The sequence below is a fragment of the Clytia hemisphaerica genome, unplaced genomic scaffold (genome assembly GCF_902728285.1).
Source record: "Clytia hemisphaerica strain Z4C2 unplaced genomic scaffold, Clytia hemisphaerica genome assembly, whole genome shotgun sequence".
Lineage (NCBI taxonomy): Eukaryota > Metazoa > Cnidaria > Hydrozoa > Leptothecata > Clytiidae > Clytia > Clytia hemisphaerica.
The window spans coordinates 290,504-312,153 of record NW_027103264.1 but is presented as its reverse complement, the minus strand read 5'-3'; the positions used below and the strand labels follow the sequence as shown (position 1 = coordinate 312,153).

Sequence of the window (21,650 nt, the reverse complement as noted above, 5' to 3'; positions counted from 1 at the left end):
TAATTGACGTTGTGTTTTCTATTAATTTTGCAATACCAGTCAGTTAGTGGTAAGTAGTTGAATTTTTTTATCCAATCGAAATTAGTCTTATCAGACACAAACAAAAGAAATTTATAAAAAATACAAAAGAAAATGCCATACAAATTATCTCAAGACTGCAACCCATGGTCAGTATAAACCTAAACTCCATGATCAAGATTATGGGATTTGGAGTGCAGGCCGATTTTACTTTAGTTTTCAGTGGTTTCACTTTCCATTTCAAGCAACGGGTGCTTGCCCATAGTTACAGGGGTTTGTGCAAAAAAACAAAGATTTTCAAATCCCCTATTTCGATTGAACCAATAGAAAATGAAACTTTTCCATTTTTCACTTTTTGCACCAATTCTTCAAAATGAAAATATTTAAGATTTAAAGTTCTTTTTTTATTCATTGATTTTTCATGGCACTTTGTTGACAATCTAACTCTTGCATCAAATTCCTGCTTTCCTCAGAAAATTGAAGATGAGAAAAAACCTAAGCCTTAGGATCACAGATTGAAACAAAAATATATGAAGGGTGAGATTTTACAGCCGCCTGTCGTGCAAGGCACTGAGAGGCCATAGGTGCCAAAAATAAGGGAGCCGTGTGAAATGTGGCAATTTCATTAGTGGAAATTTGATAAACAGCTGCAAAGGAGCGCTGGAAAGCAATCAGTAGAAGAGACCACTTTCGTTTTTGTTGCAAATTTCATAGTATAAACTTCTCTCAGGGATTACTTGTCAATGTGAATGTGTTGTGTCAACTTGTCAGCATTGTATTGTTGTTAAGGGAAAGATAAAAGAGGTAAGACTAGCCTAGTTTTTAATCCTGATATAGGAGTTTAAACTTAGACTGATGATTGCTATGAAGATTTTACAAGCAAATCTTTAATGGTTAAAGGAAGACTTTGAATGAACAATACAGGCTATTTGGCATTTTTAAACTTTCTAACCTATTGTTTGTATGTGTACTTTTAATAAGCTTGGCACGTAGATGCTTAGTTATTAGTTGTTTGAAACACAGTAAAATGAAAATGAAACACATGGAAATTGATCTACTATTTGTTAGGCTCCCATGTGGAGTCATTAAATAGTTTTGGCTGCTAATTGGTAATTATAACTGGAGTTAAAGTGGTATTGGGCTTAGCAAAAGGTCTAAAAAGCTTGGCTAGCAATACTTGCTGGGTAAACTCTTGAAATGCTTTCTCTACTTTTTTGAATAAAATCCTTAGGAAATATACCATTATATATATATTATATTTGGTAAAACATCTCAGTCCCTTGAGTATATTGTTCAACTGCAAGAGAATGGCTTCAAGGTCAAGTGTCAAAAAGGAAAGCCAATCTTCCATGCTAGAAGATATGGACAATTTGAACCAACAGGATCAGAAAGGAAGTATGGGACAAGAGCACAGTTTTCTAATGGACCAGACATATGTCGAAGAAATGGAAGAAGGACTGTTAAAACTTTTAAATAATTTCAAAAGTGATAAACTGAATGCTTTTGATGAGAATTGTAGTCTGGAGAAAATGCGACAAATCAAGAACATGCAGGAAGGACTTGCACAATTACATTTCAACTTGGAAAATGAAGAAACAAGCCAAGCAGCTCTATCTGAGGATGACAGAACTAAAAAGAATCAAGATAAAATGAAAAAGCTGATGAAAAATTTAGAAAATTTATGCTCTTCTGTGCAAAATTTACATCAACATCTAGACATTAATGAATAAAATAATAGTTTTAATTTTTTTATCTTTTCTATTATTAACTAGTTTATTTCCTGGCCTCTGGAATGTCTTAGTATGGTTAACCTTACTAAACCAGGGAAAATAACTAATATGAGTAACTGGTATGAGTTTGTAACCACACTGGGGATCAATATATCGGGAAAAACTGAAAATAAAATGAACATTAAATTTTGATTAGTTAAAACAGCATTTAAAAAATGGCTGAAACATTTTTGTCCATTTCTCAATTGTATATTTGATCCTTTTGTTTCAGAGACTCTCAATTTTTAAATTTTGGCAAAGGACCAGATGTGTAAAATGGACTCTTAAAGTTTCACAGATTGAGTTGAATATATTTATCTTAATCAGGGAAATATCTAAATGTTTTTTTGTTTTGAAAGATTTTTATCCACCTAGTATTTCCTTTTTTGTTGTAGTATAATCACACTTTTAAAGATGCAAAATAGTAGAAATTGTAAAAACTTATTTTTATGTTAATACTTTAACATCTTTTATACTTTCATCAATTTTTGATTCAACTTTGTAAATAGTCATCAAGTCTAGAATGTTGTTGTGTTTTTGTTATTTATTATATAATATTATATGAGTCACTAAATTACTTTTACAGATATTAATCATACTACATTACATACTTACAGCCTTGTTTTTCTTATACAAGTTAATGCGCTTTTATCATAATTTAGGCTTAAAAACATATCAAAAGAAAGTCATTTGCTCACAATACCTGAAGCATATGTTTATTTTGACAGTGGTGCACATGCTATTACTTCTGGTTCGTACTTTTTGGACCTACCCCGGTGGAGGTCCTATAAATTAACCTTTGTCCGTTTGTCCGTTCCTTCGTTAGTTTTTTCTGATTTTTTGCACAAAGATGCATAACTATAAACCCTCGAATGTGACGGAGCCCGATTTTCGAAAAAATAAAATTGGGGGGGGGGCAAATTTGGGCCAAAAAACGGCTAAAAAAAGGGTTTTTTGGACTTTGTGAAATATTGGATCATTGTTTTTTTCTGACTTTATGCAGGAAAGTAGTTAAAAGATGGCTCAAGCAGATTTTTGTAAAAAAATAATTTTTCAGCTCAAAAAAATGCATCTTTATCTATAAGAATCACTATTAATAAGCATACATCAATGTTAAAATTACTGAATTTTTTAATGAGATATGTTATTTTGCTCACAAAGTCTTGAATATGAAAGAATATTTCAAGAGCATCAAATTTTGGTTTCTAAACGTTTTTTTATAAGAAACAAACGACTAATTTTAATAGATCGTCACTATTTGTGTTCTGAATGATTGTTTAATGGTCACGTTCACGTAGATATCAATTATATTTATCAATTATGTGTTAAATGCATAACCAGGTAGGTCTGTAAAAGTATCACTTGTTGAATTCTATCTTTAACTCGAAAATTAAATAGGCTACACACAATATGCTTCCACTTTTTAATTTCAGAAAAAAATTGAAAAAAAAAAGAAGAGATGCATGATCGGTTGAAGCAAAGGCTGCTCAATTACATGTGCATCTTCTTTACATTGATGTGTTTTGGCAAGCTTTACCTGAGAGATGACTCAAAGGTCAATGATCACCAACATCTTGTGGGGGACTCATGGAGCCTCAATGAACACGAAATACAAACCAACCTGGATAAAGAATACAATAGGCTTAGAAGAAATCATGCTGCTAAGAAGCCAGGTACAGGATCGAACTGGTTCGGATAAAAATTATTATGTATTCAGTCCCTTGCCTGGTTATAATTAACATTTCATTTACTTTATTTGGAAAGTTTATAACTCATTTTGAGTAAATACACTAAAGTCTGTCTCAATATAATCTTCAGAGGAGACAAAAAGGCTACGTAACTTTTGATAGAATTCTAATGAAATGGCGGTTTTGCACTTGTTGAAAAGATGATAAAGAGATTTCAAAAAAAAATAAGATGAAAAATGAAGAAGAGGAAAAATCAAGTTCTTGTAGGATTGTCCTATTATTTTAATATTAAGAAAATCTTCAATCTTAGAGGGTTATCAATGTGAAAAAATACTTCAAAAAATAGTAATAGTCAAAAAATAAACCACTGTCTGGTTAACTAAAAAATGGGCTTCTTTTTGTTGTTTTTACTTTTTTAAAGCCAATCAGTGATATACTATATCTTTTGATTGAATTCATATTTTTGAACAATCTTTTCATAGGGATATTCTAAGTAAGATCAAAGAATTACTATATTTTGAAAATGGAAATTGCAGATGTTTTCTATTTAGTAATATTTCACTCTTAAATATCTTTTCAACAAACACATAAACACTATTCAATTCAAATTCTATCAAAAATTACAGCCTTTTTTTCCCGCTGCTGGTTATATTGAGACAGACTTTACAATTGAAATATAGGAATGGGTGTTTATGCAGGCTTGTATAAAAATGTATACTGCTACTAATTGCTAAGAATTGGGTTTTTTAGGAGCCATTTTTTTTAAAAATCTTCAGAATAAAGAAAGTCTGATACCTCACCCTCTTAGATTTTGATGAAATTTTGACCAAATGACCTATCACACATGAAAATAAGACTCTGAAAATTTCACCTTGATATCTCAAGTAGTTTTGAAGATACAGCGTCTCAAAGATAGGCTACTAAGCGAAAATTGACCCCTAAAAATCATGAACTCCGGTGGGGAGCAGATTTTGAAAGCCAATGAATTTTTATTCAAGTACATTAGAAAGCTGATTTACAGTGGATTTCAAGAACTTTTTGTAGGGAATCAGAAAAAATCAAATTGAGTCTCCAAAATTTTCCCCGAAAATCTCTGGCACCTCCTGTAGAGGGCTTCAAACTTTGCGTAATCTGGGTTTGGAAGCACTTTTAGCTGGCTGCTGATGGTCCTTGGGACTTTTTTGAAGTAAACTTTTGACCTGGAGTGGTTTACTGGTGGGTTTTGGCCACAAAAATAACATTTTCAGGATATCCATCTTTGCGTAACCGTCAAAAATGGCCGAAAAAATTGCTATTTTGGCAGACCTGGAGCAAAATTCAAGATGGCGCATCTTTTTAAGGCAACACCAAATTTTTTTGAAACTTTCAGCAAGGCTTCCTTAGTAGGTCTAGTTTATAGCCTCAAAAAATCTCAGTGGGCATTTGAAGTCTCTTAAAGATATGATCGATTGAAAATTTGCTTAACTTCGTTGTTTTCTCCCTCTTAAAATGCTAAATCAGGCCCACTTAAGGGCTCTAACAGGATAATTTTTCTCAAAATATTGGTTGATCTTCTCTAGCCAACTAATCATTGGCATTAGGGGAACAACTGAAAAAGATTTCAGGTCATTTCCATCAACAGATGACATTTTATGACAGTTTCTTTATTTTTAAGTACAGAATATGTAAAAAAATGAGACTGACATCTGGCGTTTCCTACCATTCCAGGGCCTATATTTCCAGAAAAAAACTCAACCTTTCACAGTTTGGTGAATATTAATCTTAAATATAAGCAGGTTACTTCAACTTAATGGGTTTAACAGTACTCAATTCCTATTCAAAAACTTTTTAGACTCATTCAGAAATCCTACTTTGACAATAATTTGCGCTTTACCGCAAAATTTCTAAGTCCAAGTGTTGTGATTAGCTTTAGACTGTCCAATATTTCTTGTCCAGAAGATTTAAACAGCATTGTTTGCAGTATCTCATAAATTATCACCCTAGTAATGTTGCTTAGTTATTTAAGAATCAACAAGTAAGACTGTTAGTGTACACTATTATAGAGATATTGGACAGTCTAAAGCTAATCACAACACTTGGACTTAGAAATTTTGCGGTAAAGCGCAAATTATTGTCAAAGTAGGATTTCTGAATGAGTCTAAAAAGTTTTTGAATAGGAATTGAGTATTGTTAAACCCATTAAGTTGAAGTAACCTGCTTATATTTAAGATTAATATTCACCAAACTGTGAAAGGTTGAGTTTTTTTCTGGAAATATAGGCCCTGGAATGGTAGGAAACGCCAGATGTCAGTCTCATTTTTTTACATATTCTGTACTTAAAAATAAAGAAACTGTCATAAAATGTCATCTGTTGATGGAAATGACCTGAAATCTTTTTCAGTTGTTCCCCTAATGCCAATGATTAGTTGGCTAGAGAAGATCAACCAATATTTTGAGAAAAATTATCCTGTTAGAGCCCTTAAGTGGGCCTGATTTAGCATTTTAAGAGGGAGAAAACAACAAAGTTAAGCAAATTTTCAATCGATCATATCTTTAAGAGACTTCAAATGCCCATTGAGATTTTTTTGAGGCTATAAACTAGACCTACTAAGGAAGCCTTGCTGAAAATTTCAAAAAAATTTGGTGTTGCCTTAAAAAGATACGCCATCTTGAATTTTGCTCCAGGTCTGCCAAAATAGCAATTTTTTCGGCCATTTTTGACGGTTACGCAAAGATGGAAATCCTGAAAATGTTATTTTTGTGGCCAAAACCCACCAGTAAACCACTCCAGGTCAAAAGTTTACTTCAAAAAAGTCCCAAGGACCATCAGCAGCCAGCTAAAAGTGCTTCCAAACCCAGATTACGCAAAGTTTGAAGCCCTCTACAAGAGGTGCTAGAGATTTTCGGGGAAAATTTTGGAGACTCAATTTGATTTTTTCTGATTCCCTACAAAAAGTTCTTGAAATCCACTGTAAATCAGCTTTCTAATGTACTTGAATAAAAATTCATTTGCTTTCAAAATCTGCTCCCCACCAGAGTTCATGATTTTTAGGGGTCAATTTTCGCTTAGTAGCCTATAATTGAGACGCTGTATCTTCAAAACTACTTGAGATATCAAGGTGAAATTTTCAGGGTCTTATTTTCTTGTGTGATAGATCATTTGGTCTAAATTTCAGCAAAATCCAAGAGGGTGAGGTATCACACCCTGAAGACTCTTAAAAAAAATGGCTCTTGTCAAGAACTCTTGCATCGAATTGATAAAATTTTAAGAACTCTTGTTGATTTTCTTTTTCCAGCAGGCAATGTGAATAGCGAGGATGATGAAGATGATGGTGTTGATTATGGAGCACACAAATTAGCCATCATTGTTCCATATCGAAATCGATTCGAAGAATTGAAAGACTTTGTGCCACACATGAAAAAATATCTAAAAGAGAAGAAGATTCGAAATCATATTTATATCATCAACCAAGCTGACAACCACAGGTAGTTGAAAGAAATCTAATCATTTGTTTTATCATTTTCATATCATTTTTTTTATGAGACCAATTCTATAAGAACAATTTTAGACAGAAATTGGTTAAAGTAGTAAAATTCGGCCCTAAAAAATAAAGATATGATCAGTTACGATTTGAAGGTAAAAGCGATGAGAGCAATTCAAAGCATATTTTGGTGGACAATAAAATCAGTCGAGCCTTGGAAAATTTACTATTTTGTTGTTCAGAAATGAGTTAATGATTTCACACTCTTCAATTACATAAAGTTAAATCAAGAGAAAAGGTGTCTGTCTTAAAATACTTTAGGCGTACAAACTTTCGCAAGCAGAAATTTTCGCGAGGCCGAAAAATTGCGAAAATTACAACATTTACTTTCGCGAATTTGGTGAAAAAAAAATTTTCGCGAGCATAAACTTTTGTGAATCGTTGGGTAAAAATGAGAATTTTCGAATAAAATTGTCTTAAAAGTGAAAAATATTCCTTAAATCTGATAAAGACAGCTGCTCTTCGACTTTGAAAAGACAATAAAGGATAAGAATACTGCTGAAAATTTGATATTTATTACGATTTTTAGGTTTTATAGATTTCCAACTTTTTTGAGAATTTTTTGCGAGCATAAACATAGTTCGGACTCCCCCCCCAAAATTCGACAAAAAAGCCGTAATTTTTGAAAAAAAAATTAATTGAATAAAAATTTATCGCTTGCTGAAAAGATAATCACGAGTGGGAAAAAAGTGTTCTTCTTAACTGTATTAACATTATGTTTTTCACACAACTGTTAGTACATTTCGTCTCCCCTTTAGATTCAATCGAAAGATATTACCTAAATACATCACTAATTTTCTTTAAAAACCATCAAAACGACTAAAAAGACCTCATTCTGTAGTCACCCAAAAGTTTTGATCTGTCTTAATTTTAAATTAGTGATCATAGCACAATTCTATATGAAGTAGTTTTCAGCTGAACTTTTCAACTTTTTTTGAATCATTTATTTTTTATAATTTCCCATTCTCCTAAAATATGTTTTCAACGAGCATCAAACACCTATCTAGTTCGAATTCCAACAGACGTTACAACCCTTTATATTTATATGCGGCAAATTATATTGAGACAAAAGACTGACAATTCTTTATTGAATTGATTTTGACACGTACATCTTTGATCTTGATTGAAGGTTTAACCGTGCATCATTGATCAACGTTGGTCACACCATCGCGTACAATGATAAATGTGACTATATGGCAATGCATGATGTCGACCTTTTACCATTGAACAAGCAATTGAATTATGGGTACCCAGAATTGGGACCCTTTCACGTTGCAGGGCCCAATCTCCATCCAAAGTACCATTATGAGAAGTTTGTCGGTGGTATTTTAATATTAACCATGACTCAATTCAACGAGGTTTGTTATTCCTTTTCTATACCAGCATTACAAATGATTATGGTTTTGCTTTATTTGTCAGCACACTTTTTTCATAAGAACCAATTACGTTTCGTTCTCTTTAAATGTTAGATTCTACCTCATTTTAGGGAAATTTTCTCTTAGCCTTACTTACGTTCTTTTAAGATTGATATTATGAAGTGACTGTCTCTTTATAAAAAAAAACTGACTAAATGATGTTATGTGACTGTTATCTTTAGTTGAACGGAATGTCCAACAAGTTTTGGGGTTGGGGTCGTGAAGATGACGAATTTTACATGCGAATGGTGGATTCCAATTACAAGGTAACAAGATTACTTACCACTGTCGGTTGAAATATCTGCTGGGGTATAAATCAAACATTTTATCTAATAAGTTTAATATCTGAACCTGTCATGCTCTTTCTGGTTATCAGTATTAAAAGTTCCTTCCACCAGACGGATTTCCGTCTCCGCGAAGTCTTTTCCGTCTCAAAATTCTGCACCTGAATTTCCGCGGAGGGGGGGGTAAGGTAAAATCGGAAAATTTTAAATTAGTTTGAATTATAATAAGGGTCGGAAAAGTTATGATTTTTAGGAAAGTTTTTAAGCTTTTAGTTTGAGGAAAAGAAAATCAAAAAAATCTCTAAAAGGGTAAGGCGTATATTTTACAAAAATGTCTATGGGTCGGTTTTCGGAGGTCAGAAAGTTGTTAAACCGTCACCTCCATCCTACAAAACTTTTCTTGACTTTTTTTTTCAGATTTTCCGCCATGGTAGTGAGATTACGACAGGATACAACACATTTAAACACGAGCATTCTGTGGAACGAAAACGAGATTACGCCAAATTACCCGGACAAAAGAAGGTACTCGGTTAACAAATTCTCCGAAATGTTGTCATCATACTATTTTTCATTCATCCAAAACATACAATAACATACACTACCCCCGTGGAGGTCCTTTAAATTGACCTTTGTTCGTTCGTGCGTTAGTCACCAGCTTTTCTCAAGATTGGCTTATTCAAATTTTCTGATTTTTGGCAAGGTGTATCACCCTCGAATGTGACGGAGTCGATTTTCGGGGGAAAAGATTTTTGTATAAATTTCAGCCAAAAACAGCGAAAAAACGGGTTTTTTTGGACTTTATGAAATATTGGATCATTGGATCATTCTCTATAAGAATGGCTATTAATAAAAACGGCATCAATGTTCTTAGCCAAATTACTCAATTTTTTGATAATATACCGGGGCGCCACAAAAAAGTTTCTCTCTTTGAAACCAAATTTCTTGAAATCTAAAAATTTTAAAAGAACCATTCCTATTTCATTGGAAAGAAGAAAGATAGACTTAAATTTTGATGGGTCATTTATTAAATTCGATTAATTAGATCAAAAGTTATTTTTTTTTTATTCATAGAATTATATTTCACAGGTCTATCGACCTCTACGAAATAATTTTAGATTTATAAATTGTCTAATTCTTCATCTGTCGTCCAGTCGTCAGAAGATATGGACAGAAGAGAAGACGTTGTTTTGGTCCTAGATTTTCGAACTAGGCGAAGGTTTGTTCTAGGGCTTCCTCTTACATGCCAAACGAAATCGTCATTTTTTGAATTCATTTTTTTCGCCTTTTGGCACATATCTTTAATGATTTTTCTTTCGTTGATGGTGAAGTCGTCTGTGATGCTAAAGCCACCAATTTCATTGAATCGTTTCAGCTTATGCAGATTTTGCATATCCGTTCTTTTTCCTCTATACTTTTTAAGATCAACTTGATTGGACGCCAATGTAGCCCTTTTTGGTTTGTCCAATGCGATGATGGTGGGACGGTTTGATATCTTGAACGCCAATGTTACCTAGTATACCTTCAATATCTATTTTGTCCTGTTCCTGTTGTTCCTCTTTGTTGTCTACCTCTAATTCCACCATTCCATGTATAATAATATTCGTTTTCTTGATTCGATGTCTCTTTCTTCATTCTTGTTTTCTTGTTGGTGTTCCCTCACTGCTGATTTGAAATTATCCTTGTGTTTCTTAGTTATTTCAGCGTATGTTTTTTCTGATGTTTTCTCTATGTAATTCGTCGTTTGCTTTATTTCTTCTTTTATAATCTGCTTGGTTTTTATTTCAAAGTCAGCCATCTTATTGGTTAAGATGTTTTCGATATCGTTCTTAAGGCTGCGGTTCTTGGCTAGCTGGTTTTTGAGCTTTTTAATGACGTCGTCCTTCTTCTCAATCTCCCTCTGCATCATTATGATACGAGTTCTCACCTATTTTACTCATTAGAGATCGTGTTATCCGCACGCAATTCTGACATAGATATTGTTCGTTATAAGTGTTGGCAAAAATTTGCAGCTGATAAAGCGGTAATTGTGTGCACTCGTAGTGTACCATGCGGTGGCATTTTCGGCATTTTAGACGGTTTTGGTCATCGTCATCTGAGCAGGAGGTGGGAGTGCATGTTTGGTTTTGTTTAGCTTCTTCAAATGGTTGTTTTTCTTGCTTTTTGTCGGTTTTTTCGTTCATGTTTTTGATTTTGCTAAATTTCAACCATTTTTGAAGAACTGCACAAAATGCGTGTTGACTAACTGACGTCAAATAAAAACTGCTATGCTCAATTGAATAAAAATGTTACTTTCAGAAAGTGCTCCAAATCGTTAAAAATCGACATATCAAATTTTTACTTTAAATTTGGCAATCGCAATAGCCTTTACACGATTAAAAGCATTTTTCATTAACTAAACAGATAAAATTTGAAACTTAAGGGTCGAAAGGGTTTAAAATCCTCATCAAAATTAATTTAATTTAGTTTTACCGAAATTTTCCTGAGATTTTTGGTTTAGACTAGATAAAGTCTATGTAAGGCTGGATCTACCTCGAAACCCATATTTGATGTATTTTTATGAATTCTACTAGATTTTTTGGCCTTTTTCGACAAATTTTTTTCCTTTCATTGAAATTCAACCTTCTTTTAAATAACAAAAGGTCATTTAGACAGCTAATTATCATTTTTAATGACTGAAACGAAAATACTGATATAAAAGAACCATTCCTATTTTATTGGAAAGAAGAAAGATAAACTTGATGGGTCTTTTATTGAATTAGATTCATTAGATCAAAAGTTATGCTCAATTGAATAAAAAAGTTACTTTCAGAAAGTGCTCAAAAACGTTAAAAATCGACCTATCAAATTATTCATTGAAATTCAACCTTCTTTTAAATAACAAAAGGTCATTTAGACAGCTAATTATCATTTTTAATGACTGAAACGAAAATACTGATATATCTAATTCAATAAAAGACCCATCAAGTTTATCTTTCTTCTTTCCAATAAAATAGGAATGGTTCTTTTAAAATATTTAGATTTCGAGAAAATTACTTTTAAAGAGAGAAACTTTTTTGTGGCGCACCCGGTAGATGTTTTTTTTGCTCAAGTCTTGAATATGAAAAAATATTTGTGTCTGAGCATGAAATTTTGGTTTCTAAAACGTATTTTCTGTGAGAAACAAACGACGAATTTTAATATCGTCACTATCGTGTTCTGAACGATTGTTTAAAGACTCCTTTTTGATAATCTTGAAGTCTGGGTAAAAAGTTACAAATTTTATCTAAATCGCTCTCTGATTTTTGGTTTCGCTTTGATCTAAAAAAAATGCTTGGTTAAAAATCTAAGGGGAAGGGAGATTATTTAGATATGTTATTCGAATATTCTTTTTCATTTACAGTCGATGTTCAGTCGTGATCACGACACCGGTTTATCGACCTTAGTGTACAACCAGAAGAAGCGAAGTGAGTTCACTATCGATGGATACCCATGCACGGTCATCGATGTAGAATTGGAATGTGACAAAAATCTCACTCCCTGGTGCGATGTGCCACCTGCCAAGAAAAAACGATTTTAGGTATAAATTTTTAACAAACGCTTAGAGTTTTATCCAATTTTAGTGCTAGAATTTTTACATTTTTAGTCTTGACTTTACTTTAACCTGCTTATTCTATCAACTGGATACTTTAAGTGGATTGCCGAATGACTAAAATGCGTTTTTTAGCGAGGATTGAATTTGACAAATTTAGGTCCCCGTAAAAATTTCCAGATTCGGCAATTCCCCAAATTAAAATCCTTGCTAAAAATGCATTTTGGTCATTCGCCAAAATTAAACCCACGCCAAAATTAATCCACAATCATATTGTATTGTATTGTCTTATTTAATATCCCCTCTTGGAAAGGTTCTACTTTATACCAAAGAGAGGATAGACGAAATAAAAGCACTCTTTTTACCCCAGGAAATTTCAGAATAGCTTGAACTTTTAAAAACTTCATCAAAACTTCCCTGGATTGGTCATCTGACCGCCTGGAGAAAACCGACACAAAAAAAACACATTGGAAAAAAACTTTCCGAAGAACCCCTGGAATTCCTCTTGTAAATGTTTCTGTTCAGATATAAATCTGAATGGCCCATTCTGTCCAGTCACAATTAATAACGTACACTATTTCTTATGTGATACAATTTTCAAACATTTTTATCTAGGCGTAATAACTTTTTATTGCATGACATTAAAAAAGAAATTTAATTTTCAAGGTATTAATATTTTTAAAGTATTCTGAATATTTTGTATTATTTATTGTGGATTATATAAATTATGATTTAAAGTAGACAAATTTATAAGGTAAACTAAACTATCTTTTGAATAGATTTTATTATACATAGATCAAGATGAGAAAATAGACGCGAAATATTTATTCGAAATCTTGTGATATTTATTGCGTTTGTTACATTCTGTTCTCCTCACTCTGAAATTGATACCTTCTTCTTTTACAAGCAACTCTCTAATTTTTTTGGTCAGGGACTGAACTTTGCTTCCTGGAGATGTTGATGGCGCTGTGAAGTAGACTTTCGTCATCTTGGAGTTTTTCACTTTCGATTGCAAAAAATTATATGAAAACAACAAAGCGATGAATTTTATTCTAAAACCCAAGAATAAATGGCTATGAAACTATAAAGAATCGGCCGAATTACACCGGGCACCATCTAGTCTATCAAAAAGCTTTAAGTGGCCCCCGGGCTGGGGTTGCCATTGAGTTTAAATCCCCGAAGGGGCTAGAGTAGAAACTTTTGGATGGTAAATGGTTAGAGATTCTATAGTAGAGGGCATTTTGTAAAATCGCTGGATTGTTTTGTTAGAGGCACTTATTATACATTTTTGGAAAGCTAAGGGGTAGGGGAATCGAAATTACGATGTTTCCAATTTTTTTTCGGACACTTCGGTGTGATTTTCGGACAAATATGACGGTCTCAGGCAAAAATCATAGGGTTAAAAATTAATGAAAATTTTAGCTTGAGAAAACGGAGACCTGTTGTATATTTTTGAAAAGCTCTCAAAAAATTAAGATTAGAGATTATTGCAAGTATAGGTGATTTCAGTACCTAACTCGAGATATTGAGCTTCAAAAAGCGCAAAAACTGGACAAAACAGCTGTTTCTGGCTGAGAAACACGGTTTTCAAGGGTTAATATCTCGAGTCTCCGTTTTCTCAAGCTAAAATTCAAGAACAAAATTCCCCCTACTACTACTCTAGCAATTGATTTTTGTGAAATATAGTATGTGGCCCCCAAAACGGCGATCAAATTTGAAGTTTCTCTCAAATCTAGAGGAAAAGAGATTTTACAAAAGTTTTTGCTTTATGAAAACCTTTAACATCTCTACTTTATTTCCTGGAAGTTCTTTTTCAAAATTTTCAATTTCAACAATATTTTTCAATCGCTTAAAGATAGGTAGCTTTTTTCTAATGGCCCCCAAAACAGAGGTTTGAAATTTTAGCGATTTCTCGAGATATCTTTAAGATATGAATACAAAATTTTGACCATAGTTTTGAAATATGATTTAGAGGGTTTGGGCATAAATTTATTTGATAAATTTTTTACAGTATATCCCTGGTTGTCAAAATGCAGGTTTGGGGCCCCCAAAACGGAGGTGTAGTTAAAATCAAATTATTAAGCCCAGTGGTAATAGGGGGAAAAACTATGAACATATTTGTGTTTTCCCTTAAATTTACGACCCGATGGATGTAAAATTTATGATTTTTATGAAATATTTCAAGATTTTCGATATTGCAAAGTCCAAACTGAAAATTTAGAAATTTTCAAAATGACAATTTTGATTTAACAACGTCTTAATCAAGTTTTTGAAAACAAATCTCTTTTGAAAATAGTTCCATTATGGAATAAGCAAATTTGAAAATTTTAGAAAAAAGTTAACTGAAACTGAAAATTTTTTTGTTTTTTTTTTTTTTTCTTTATTTTGAAAAACAGATTTTTAGTTTTTGTTTTTTGAATAACGCAAAAATCTTTATAAAAAACTCTTAATATAAGTTAATTTTTGTTAAAACTATTAACTCAATTGGTGGAGGAGAGTTTGAATGCTTTTTCAAAAATATTTTTTGGTTTTTCTCATATGCTGATTCTAGAAATTTCGGTTTGTCAATGCTGATTTATCTTTTAAAAAATGTTCAAAAGTAGATGCGATCTTTTACCAGCCTCTAAAACACATGATGTATCTGAATTTTCTGAAAGGATTAGGTGTAGAGCAAGTCCTATACCCCGTTTTCATAACTTATTTTCAATATCCAAGGAGCTAGAGTGAGTTATATGCAATTTTTATCTAATTTTGGTGCTAAAATATTTCCTTTAGACGCAAATATGTTATTTTGAATCTGTCTCAAACCAGCAAAAACATGCTCATTTTTAAGTATAACCATCATTCTTTCAAAATAAACAAAAATCGTTTAATTCTGATAAATCTACAAGTCAGAATCTTCATTTCAATGAAAACCTCCGTTTTGGGGGCCGTCTCCGTTTTGGGGGCCATATACTGTACACAAAATTTCTCAATCGCTTTCCATCCAGAACGCCCGCACGTGGTTTTTTTCACAAACGCCGGATTGAAAAAAATGCTGTCCTCAAAAACAAAGGAACTACTAGATACAATCCGTCGTCAAGAATGCGGCGCGATCTAAGCGCGTTCTGAATGGGAAATAAGTGGCTTCACTTTTTCTTGCCTCATAAAGGCACCTTTATTGTCTTCGTTTCGTTATCTTCTGAGCCTGCGAAAAAAGAAATTTCCTGATTTTGTGTGGACTTTTACGGATTTTCGGAATTTTCCTAAATTTTGCTTAGGATATAAGCATTGTTCAGCCTTGTCAAGCTCTCGACCTAAGCATCTTCGCGCCTGTTTTTGAGTTTGTGTATGCTTATAAAAAACATGTATAAACGAAAATAATTGCTTGGAAACCTTCAAAGTAGGCAATAAATTCAGGCATTATTGAAATTAAAACTTTCGTAGGAATGGTAAGCAAAACATATTTGTAAAATATTGTCATGGTGAGTTTGTGTAACACAGAATTCATTTTTGTGGTTTAACCGAGGTGTGTTTTTCAGGAGTACATTGGTATTGTGGGAGATCATCAGGATTGCAAGTCAAAAAAAGTGACAAGTTTTAGTCCACTTGTCCTTGCATGGAGGACCATCATCAATCTTTACATTATTCACTTAGCTAAGATTAAAAAAACTAACCCTAAAAAATTATACATCCATATTGAATTTAAAATTAGACTACAGAGTTTATCAGTTTCATCAAAAATTGAAGCGACTAAAATTGCTTTTTAAAAAAATTAGAAAATCATTTAGAAAAAACTAAATCTTTCAGCATTTGAACAAAATCATCTGCAAAGACATCATCCGGTATCCCTTTGAAACCAGGGAACGGATTAAGATCGACTATAGCATAGTGACCTGTCTCTCGCACAACTAAGAGATCAAAGCCGAACATTTTAAGTCCGGAAGCATCACGTAGTTTTACACAGAGTGAATTGAGCACAGATTTATTCAAAATATCTGGATTACTAAAACTACTCTGCCACGTCTGCTTTGAAGGGTCCGATTTATGTATCTCCGGATGAAAACCTCGCCCCATTTTCGAGACATCTCTCGAATCGAGGAAAATCGGTTTTTGATGTGGGTCCTTTTCGTAGTTTTTAATTGAAGGGCGTTGAATAACATTGTAACGGTTGTTCATGACGAAAACTTTATACATGACATCATTGTGATTATAAAACTCTTGAACTAGACTGGGTGAACATTTTTCATTCACATCGTCCAGACTAAAAACCAGCGACATTTTTCGATCACTTGTATACATGGGCTTAACTAAGATTGGGAAGTTTATTTTGGCTTCACTTAACATGTCACGAACTTGGTCGGATGGAAGACCGGCAGCAATCTCGAGGGACTTGGGTACAAACACCTGAATACCATCAACGAACAGACTGCATTCACGCATTATTCGCGTACAATAAAGGCGATCCGTGCATTTCCGATATTTTTCTGTATCATCAAGAACAATCATTTTGGGATTCTGTTCAAAAAAGTCTTTACAGTTTTGGATGACATCCTGCATCTGCTCAACTGTTAGTTCAGGCTCGTTGAAATAATCAAAAATTTTGTGCAGCACGATATCGAAATTAGCTTCAATTTTGTCCTCCTTCAACTTGAAAGCATCGATGGTGGTGACTTCAATTCCCTCTTGTTGACATAAACTCTCAATCCGCTCTGGAATGCGGATCTTTCGCGCTTTATCCTTCGGTAGCATGACTGCAAAACGAATAATTCGGGACTTCGTCATTTTTGTTTTTTTTTTCTCGATTTTTTAAATCTATTCTAAAATGAGAAAGAAGAGAATGCGTGAGAAAGAATAACTTGAGAACTGTTCACATTGTTTGCAAATTCAACAGTTGACGCGGCTTCAAAGCATGATAATATTTACAAAGGCATGAAGCCAAAAGTCTCCGCAGATTTACCACAGCGAAAATGAAGGCTACGTGAAATTATGTCCGTCGTACGAGTTATTTAATCTCAGCATTGTTCCTTTACCTTTGGCTACATTTCGAAAGACATTTCCTCCCATTATATGTACAGGATGTTACTATTTGAAACAAGACTTTCTAATTACCTAGAACTAAGCATACAATGTAATATAATTGGTGAGCCCCCATGTCACCCCACGGTAAATTATCTTGTGTCATGTATCAAGAGATTACTTCTTATTCTAATTTCGACTTTGCTTCTCTGATCAACATCAATTGATATCTATATGAATTTCGTACCATATCTTTCAGGGCTACGGGCTACATCTTTTCAAGGAACTGTCTCCTTGAAATTCGTTCAAGCGAAACCATTTCAAACCAACTGATCATGTTCATTTATACCTCCGCCTTCCTAAGGATAGAAGGATTATCTCCCGAAACTAAAACATCACGACAAACTTCGAATCAATTTATACATTTTCTCAAAATCAAAACCAGAGTATTTTAAAAGACATTCCAAAGATCGTTTTGATATGCGGTTGAAAATCATCAAGCTGTTCAAATGAAAATATTTCGAATTAGTAGGTTAACATACAACTCAACGACAAAACAATCTGATAAACTAATCTGATAAACTTTCTCCATACTAAAAGTACTTTCTTTTGAATGAAGTACAGTACGTTAAAAAGAAATAAAATTTGCAACAAATTTGTGTAGACTATGCGTCTCTCTTGTGGTATCAAAAAGTGACTAAATACATTTAGAAAGTTATATAAAAAAGTAAAATGATAAATAAGATAAAAAACTCTCAATAAAGGTAGTTTTGTTATGTCTCACGCAAATCGAATTTCCTTTAGAAATCCATAGATTGTATCTCACCACAAGAAACTTCATCACAGAAGGGGCTTATCCCATCACTAACATAATACCTATTATCATTTAGGTAGCTTTGTAGAATCTTCCCAAAACAAATGCCTGCAATGAAATCTGGAGGTGCATTCGATGGATATGGCTCATCGCCGTTTTACATACATCCTTAAAACATCCCAAGAAAAAATGGTATATACGCATCAACCTGAACAATTCCTCAGCTTATGTTTTCCTTCAAGTATAGAAATGACTCGATCGTAAGAACAGCCATCTCTAACGATGGAGAATTGGCCAGGACTTGACAGATCAACAATGGTGGATCCACTTCTTGATTGTTCTGAATTGCTCAAAGTACCACCGTCAACGATGATGTCAAGTTTTGGCCAAATCTCTTCAAATTCCTATAAGTTAAAAAATATACGTAATACACGTTTTTTTTTCTTACAAAGCATAGGGTTCATTTGAGCTGATGCTGGGCGTAAAATTTAGTTCCTTTTGTTCTACAACAATAGATCTATTGTTTTCAATTCCAAGTTTCAGCATGGCTATGCTTATAAATAAGAAAACGTGCAAGGGAAGGACTTCAAGGGATTCTTAACAGATGGCATGAAAGTCTGAATTCTGTAATTTAAAAACAAACCTTAATTTTGAGAGTGCTTCTAGCACTTGATATGTTAGCACTGGTCAAAGCAAGTGGCTGTTGGCAAGCCTTGGCAAGATTCTGAATAAATGGACACAATGGTATTCTGATGCCAATGGAATCGTGTGTCGGGTTCAACTCAGGGTTGAGGTCGTCGACTCTTTTGAAGATCAATGTCACTGGCCCAGGCAGCAAGTCGTTCAATAAATCGTCATTGACACTTACTTTACCCCATCTAACCGTGAAAGAAGATAAAAGATAATGAGATTTCAACACAACCGTCTCTTTAGCCAGTTTTTGGATTTGGAAGTGTCAGGAGCTGGCTACTGATCCTTCGAAGATGTCATATTCTAATGAAAGCCGCAATCTTTGCGTTGTCATTTTACGCAAGGGATCTAAATAAGGAAGAGATTTAGCGCGGAAAGTTCTTTACGGAGAATTTTTGTAAATATCTAGATGAAGCAAGTGGTTACAACTGAGTTGATTAAAATAAAGCTGAATAAAGTATTATACTTTTTCACGTCATCGATAGTACCAACACAGATGGAGACAGCTTTTTCTTTATGACGTTGCTTGATATCATACATCTTATCGACAGCTTGCGTGGATTGAGCCAGCGCCGCCACACCGTAGATGGTGTCTGTGGGAACTGCAATCACATTGCCTTGCATCAACGACTCTTTAGATTTGAGAACGATCTCACTCAACAGCTCCTTGTCCTCTGCTCCTGATGAATGAAGAAATACACAGATAATATAAACAAGAATGTTTGCAAAGATTTGAAAATAGTGATTAATTTAATAACTAAAAATAGTTTCATAATTAAGTGATATCCGAAAAGCCAGACTTGGCTCAATTTTACTACACAATGGTTTATTTTATGATCGACTACAGACCCGAAGTTAGAAGGAAGTTTAAAATTCAAAATCTGTCACTGTGACATTACAGGTAAGTAGTAATAAAAATGGATAAAGGATGAATAAAAAAGGCTCAAATTAATAGCAGATATCATCTATCCTGCTCTTAAATTTGTTGATTTTTGTTTATAATTTAATTAGTTACCTCGAATACAAAGGTTCAGTTTCACCTTCCCGTAAATTAGTATTGAAAAAAAAAGAGAAAAAATTTGATTCAAAGGCCTGCAAAGGCTTTTATTTTGAAACTATTTAACTTCAACATAAAAATGAAATTCATGTTGAGATATTTTTCGCAAATATTCTAATTTTTCACACCTGATGAAGGAAGTTTCAAGATATTTGTTGAAGCCATGTTGAAGTAAATACTTTCTTTGCCTCTTCCAAGATGTTTTGATACTTAGAGCTAAAATAGAATGACGGATTTCTGATATGAAAAAAGTATTTGGCGTATTCGTTCGTTGAAGAAATGATTACAGCAACACAGTGCTTCTTCAAGTTGATATTCATAATAATCCACACTGGATTATCACTAAATCAAACATTGAGACCAGGAAATAATCCAATGATTATCGTTGGGCTTTACCATCAATGTCCAAGAGATGAGAATGTCACTCAATCGAATATTTGTAAAAATACTGTTGACTATGCTTTTGAAGACAAGAATTTAAAGTGGAATGACTTTGTAAAATACAGAATGTACGATAACATCGGTGACTTGACAATGAACGATTTTGAGCTAAAGCAAGTAAGCTTTTGCGAGTACCAAGAGGCTATCAAAATAGCAACAGATGTAAAACTAAACCAAACATATTTCATCTCCAACAAAACTCAGCATCCACCAAAATGGAACAAAAAGGAGATCAAACAATGGCAACGTACTTCCAGAATCATTCTTTTAGTTGTCCATGCTCCTTTGGAAATCTCTAAAGTGTTGCAGGCAATGTTTGCTGATTCAGATTTCGCTGTTTGGCTCATTGGTGACGGACAGAGAATTATTCCAGGTCTGAAAGGTTCGAATCTCTTCGCCAAAGATGAGGCTTTTTCGATCAATGCCAAGAATTTACTACACCTCATCAATAATCAGACAAGTGCACTCCAAGACAACCCATATCAACCTAAAAGTTACAACCAAGCAAAAGAGTTTGTTGTCATTTATATCCAAAGTAATTCTTCATCTTATGAACTAGATCATGATCATTTCAAACAAGTTCTAGACAAAAAGATCCAGAAACTGCAGCTTTGCCCAAAGGTATACCATCTTGATATCTCAGATGATAAAAACATTCAACTTCTTTTCGACGCAGCTATTACAACCAATAAGACACATGATACTTTATTAGTGATAGGCGATCCAAGACACAACTGGCAATTTCTGGCAACGTACACAAATTATTATAAGAAGTTTCATAAAAATACTTCACATCTCAAAGTAAAGCAATCTATATTTCTTTTGGACATGAAGGACCAGTCAACAATGCAAGACCAGTTTTTCATAGAAAGCCACCTCATCCAACCTTACACTTTCAGTAAACAAGAGTTTTCAACAGAGACCCTCGATGGTGTTCTTTATTACATAAAACATCGCAATAACTTGACAAGACTTACCACTGCTGAACGAACAACAGCTCACGACTGTAATAATGTGTTAAACAACCATTTACTGAAGATTCTTCAACTCATGCAAATTTATAACTCGATCAATTTATTCGATTCAATTGATTACTCCAAATTCAAAAAAGGTATAGTCAAACGAACGAAATCAAACAATGATGATATACGAAGCTTATTTGTAATCTCCACCACCTACGATAAAAAAAATATGAATATAATCAAGTATCACTTTGCACGAGAAACGTTCAATAAACCAACGTACTCTACAACTGAATCAGAAGTTTGCCCAGTTCAAACATGCAAGGCAGGTAAAGAGAACCGTTTTGGCAAACTCCCGCAGGAATTGCGTGGAATATGGAGCAATGATTCTTATGGATGGAGTTGCCGACAATGTCCTTTGAATT

General features: G+C 33.5%; 2 protein-coding genes across 4 annotated transcripts; one reads left to right on the top strand and one right to left on the bottom strand.

The window, feature by feature from the left end:
• The first annotated feature begins 3,195 nt into the window (after positions 1–3,195).
• Positions 3,196–13,078, top strand: LOC136800998 (beta-1,4-galactosyltransferase 7-like). Of its 2 annotated transcripts, none has more exons than XM_067057627.1 (6): positions 3,196–3,460; positions 6,754–6,940; positions 8,126–8,354; positions 8,594–8,677; positions 9,113–9,217; positions 12,075–13,078. In XM_067057627.1, exons 1-6 carry the CDS (start codon positions 3,247–3,249, stop codon positions 12,249–12,251), a joined length of 996 nt encoding a protein of 331 aa, XP_066913728.1. In that variant the 5' UTR covers positions 3,196–3,246; the 3' UTR covers positions 12,252–13,078. The 2 variants fall into 2 exon arrangements, with proteins under 2 accessions (XP_066913728.1, XP_066913719.1); XM_067057618.1 differs by having other exon boundaries at positions 3,197–3,460; positions 6,751–6,940.
• A 4,844-nt stretch (positions 13,079–17,922) lies between these two features.
• LOC136800982 (threonylcarbamoyl-AMP synthase-like) lies at positions 17,923–21,441 on the bottom strand. 2 transcript variants are annotated; one of them, XM_067057607.1, is made up of 6 exons: positions 21,241–21,441; positions 20,515–20,750; positions 19,951–20,038; positions 19,232–19,445; positions 18,719–18,953; positions 17,923–18,479 (listed from the first exon to the last, which is right to left on the bottom strand). In XM_067057607.1, the coding sequence occupies exons 3-6, from the start codon at positions 19,985–19,987 to the stop codon at positions 18,279–18,281; spliced, it is 687 nt and encodes a 228-aa protein (XP_066913708.1). In that variant the 5' UTR covers positions 19,988–20,038; positions 20,515–20,750; positions 21,241–21,441; the 3' UTR covers positions 17,923–18,278. The 2 variants fall into 2 exon arrangements, with proteins under 2 accessions (XP_066913708.1, XP_066913700.1); XM_067057599.1 differs by lacking the exon at positions 21,241–21,441 and having other exon boundaries at positions 20,515–20,909.
• Positions 21,442–21,650: the final 209 nt, after the last annotated feature.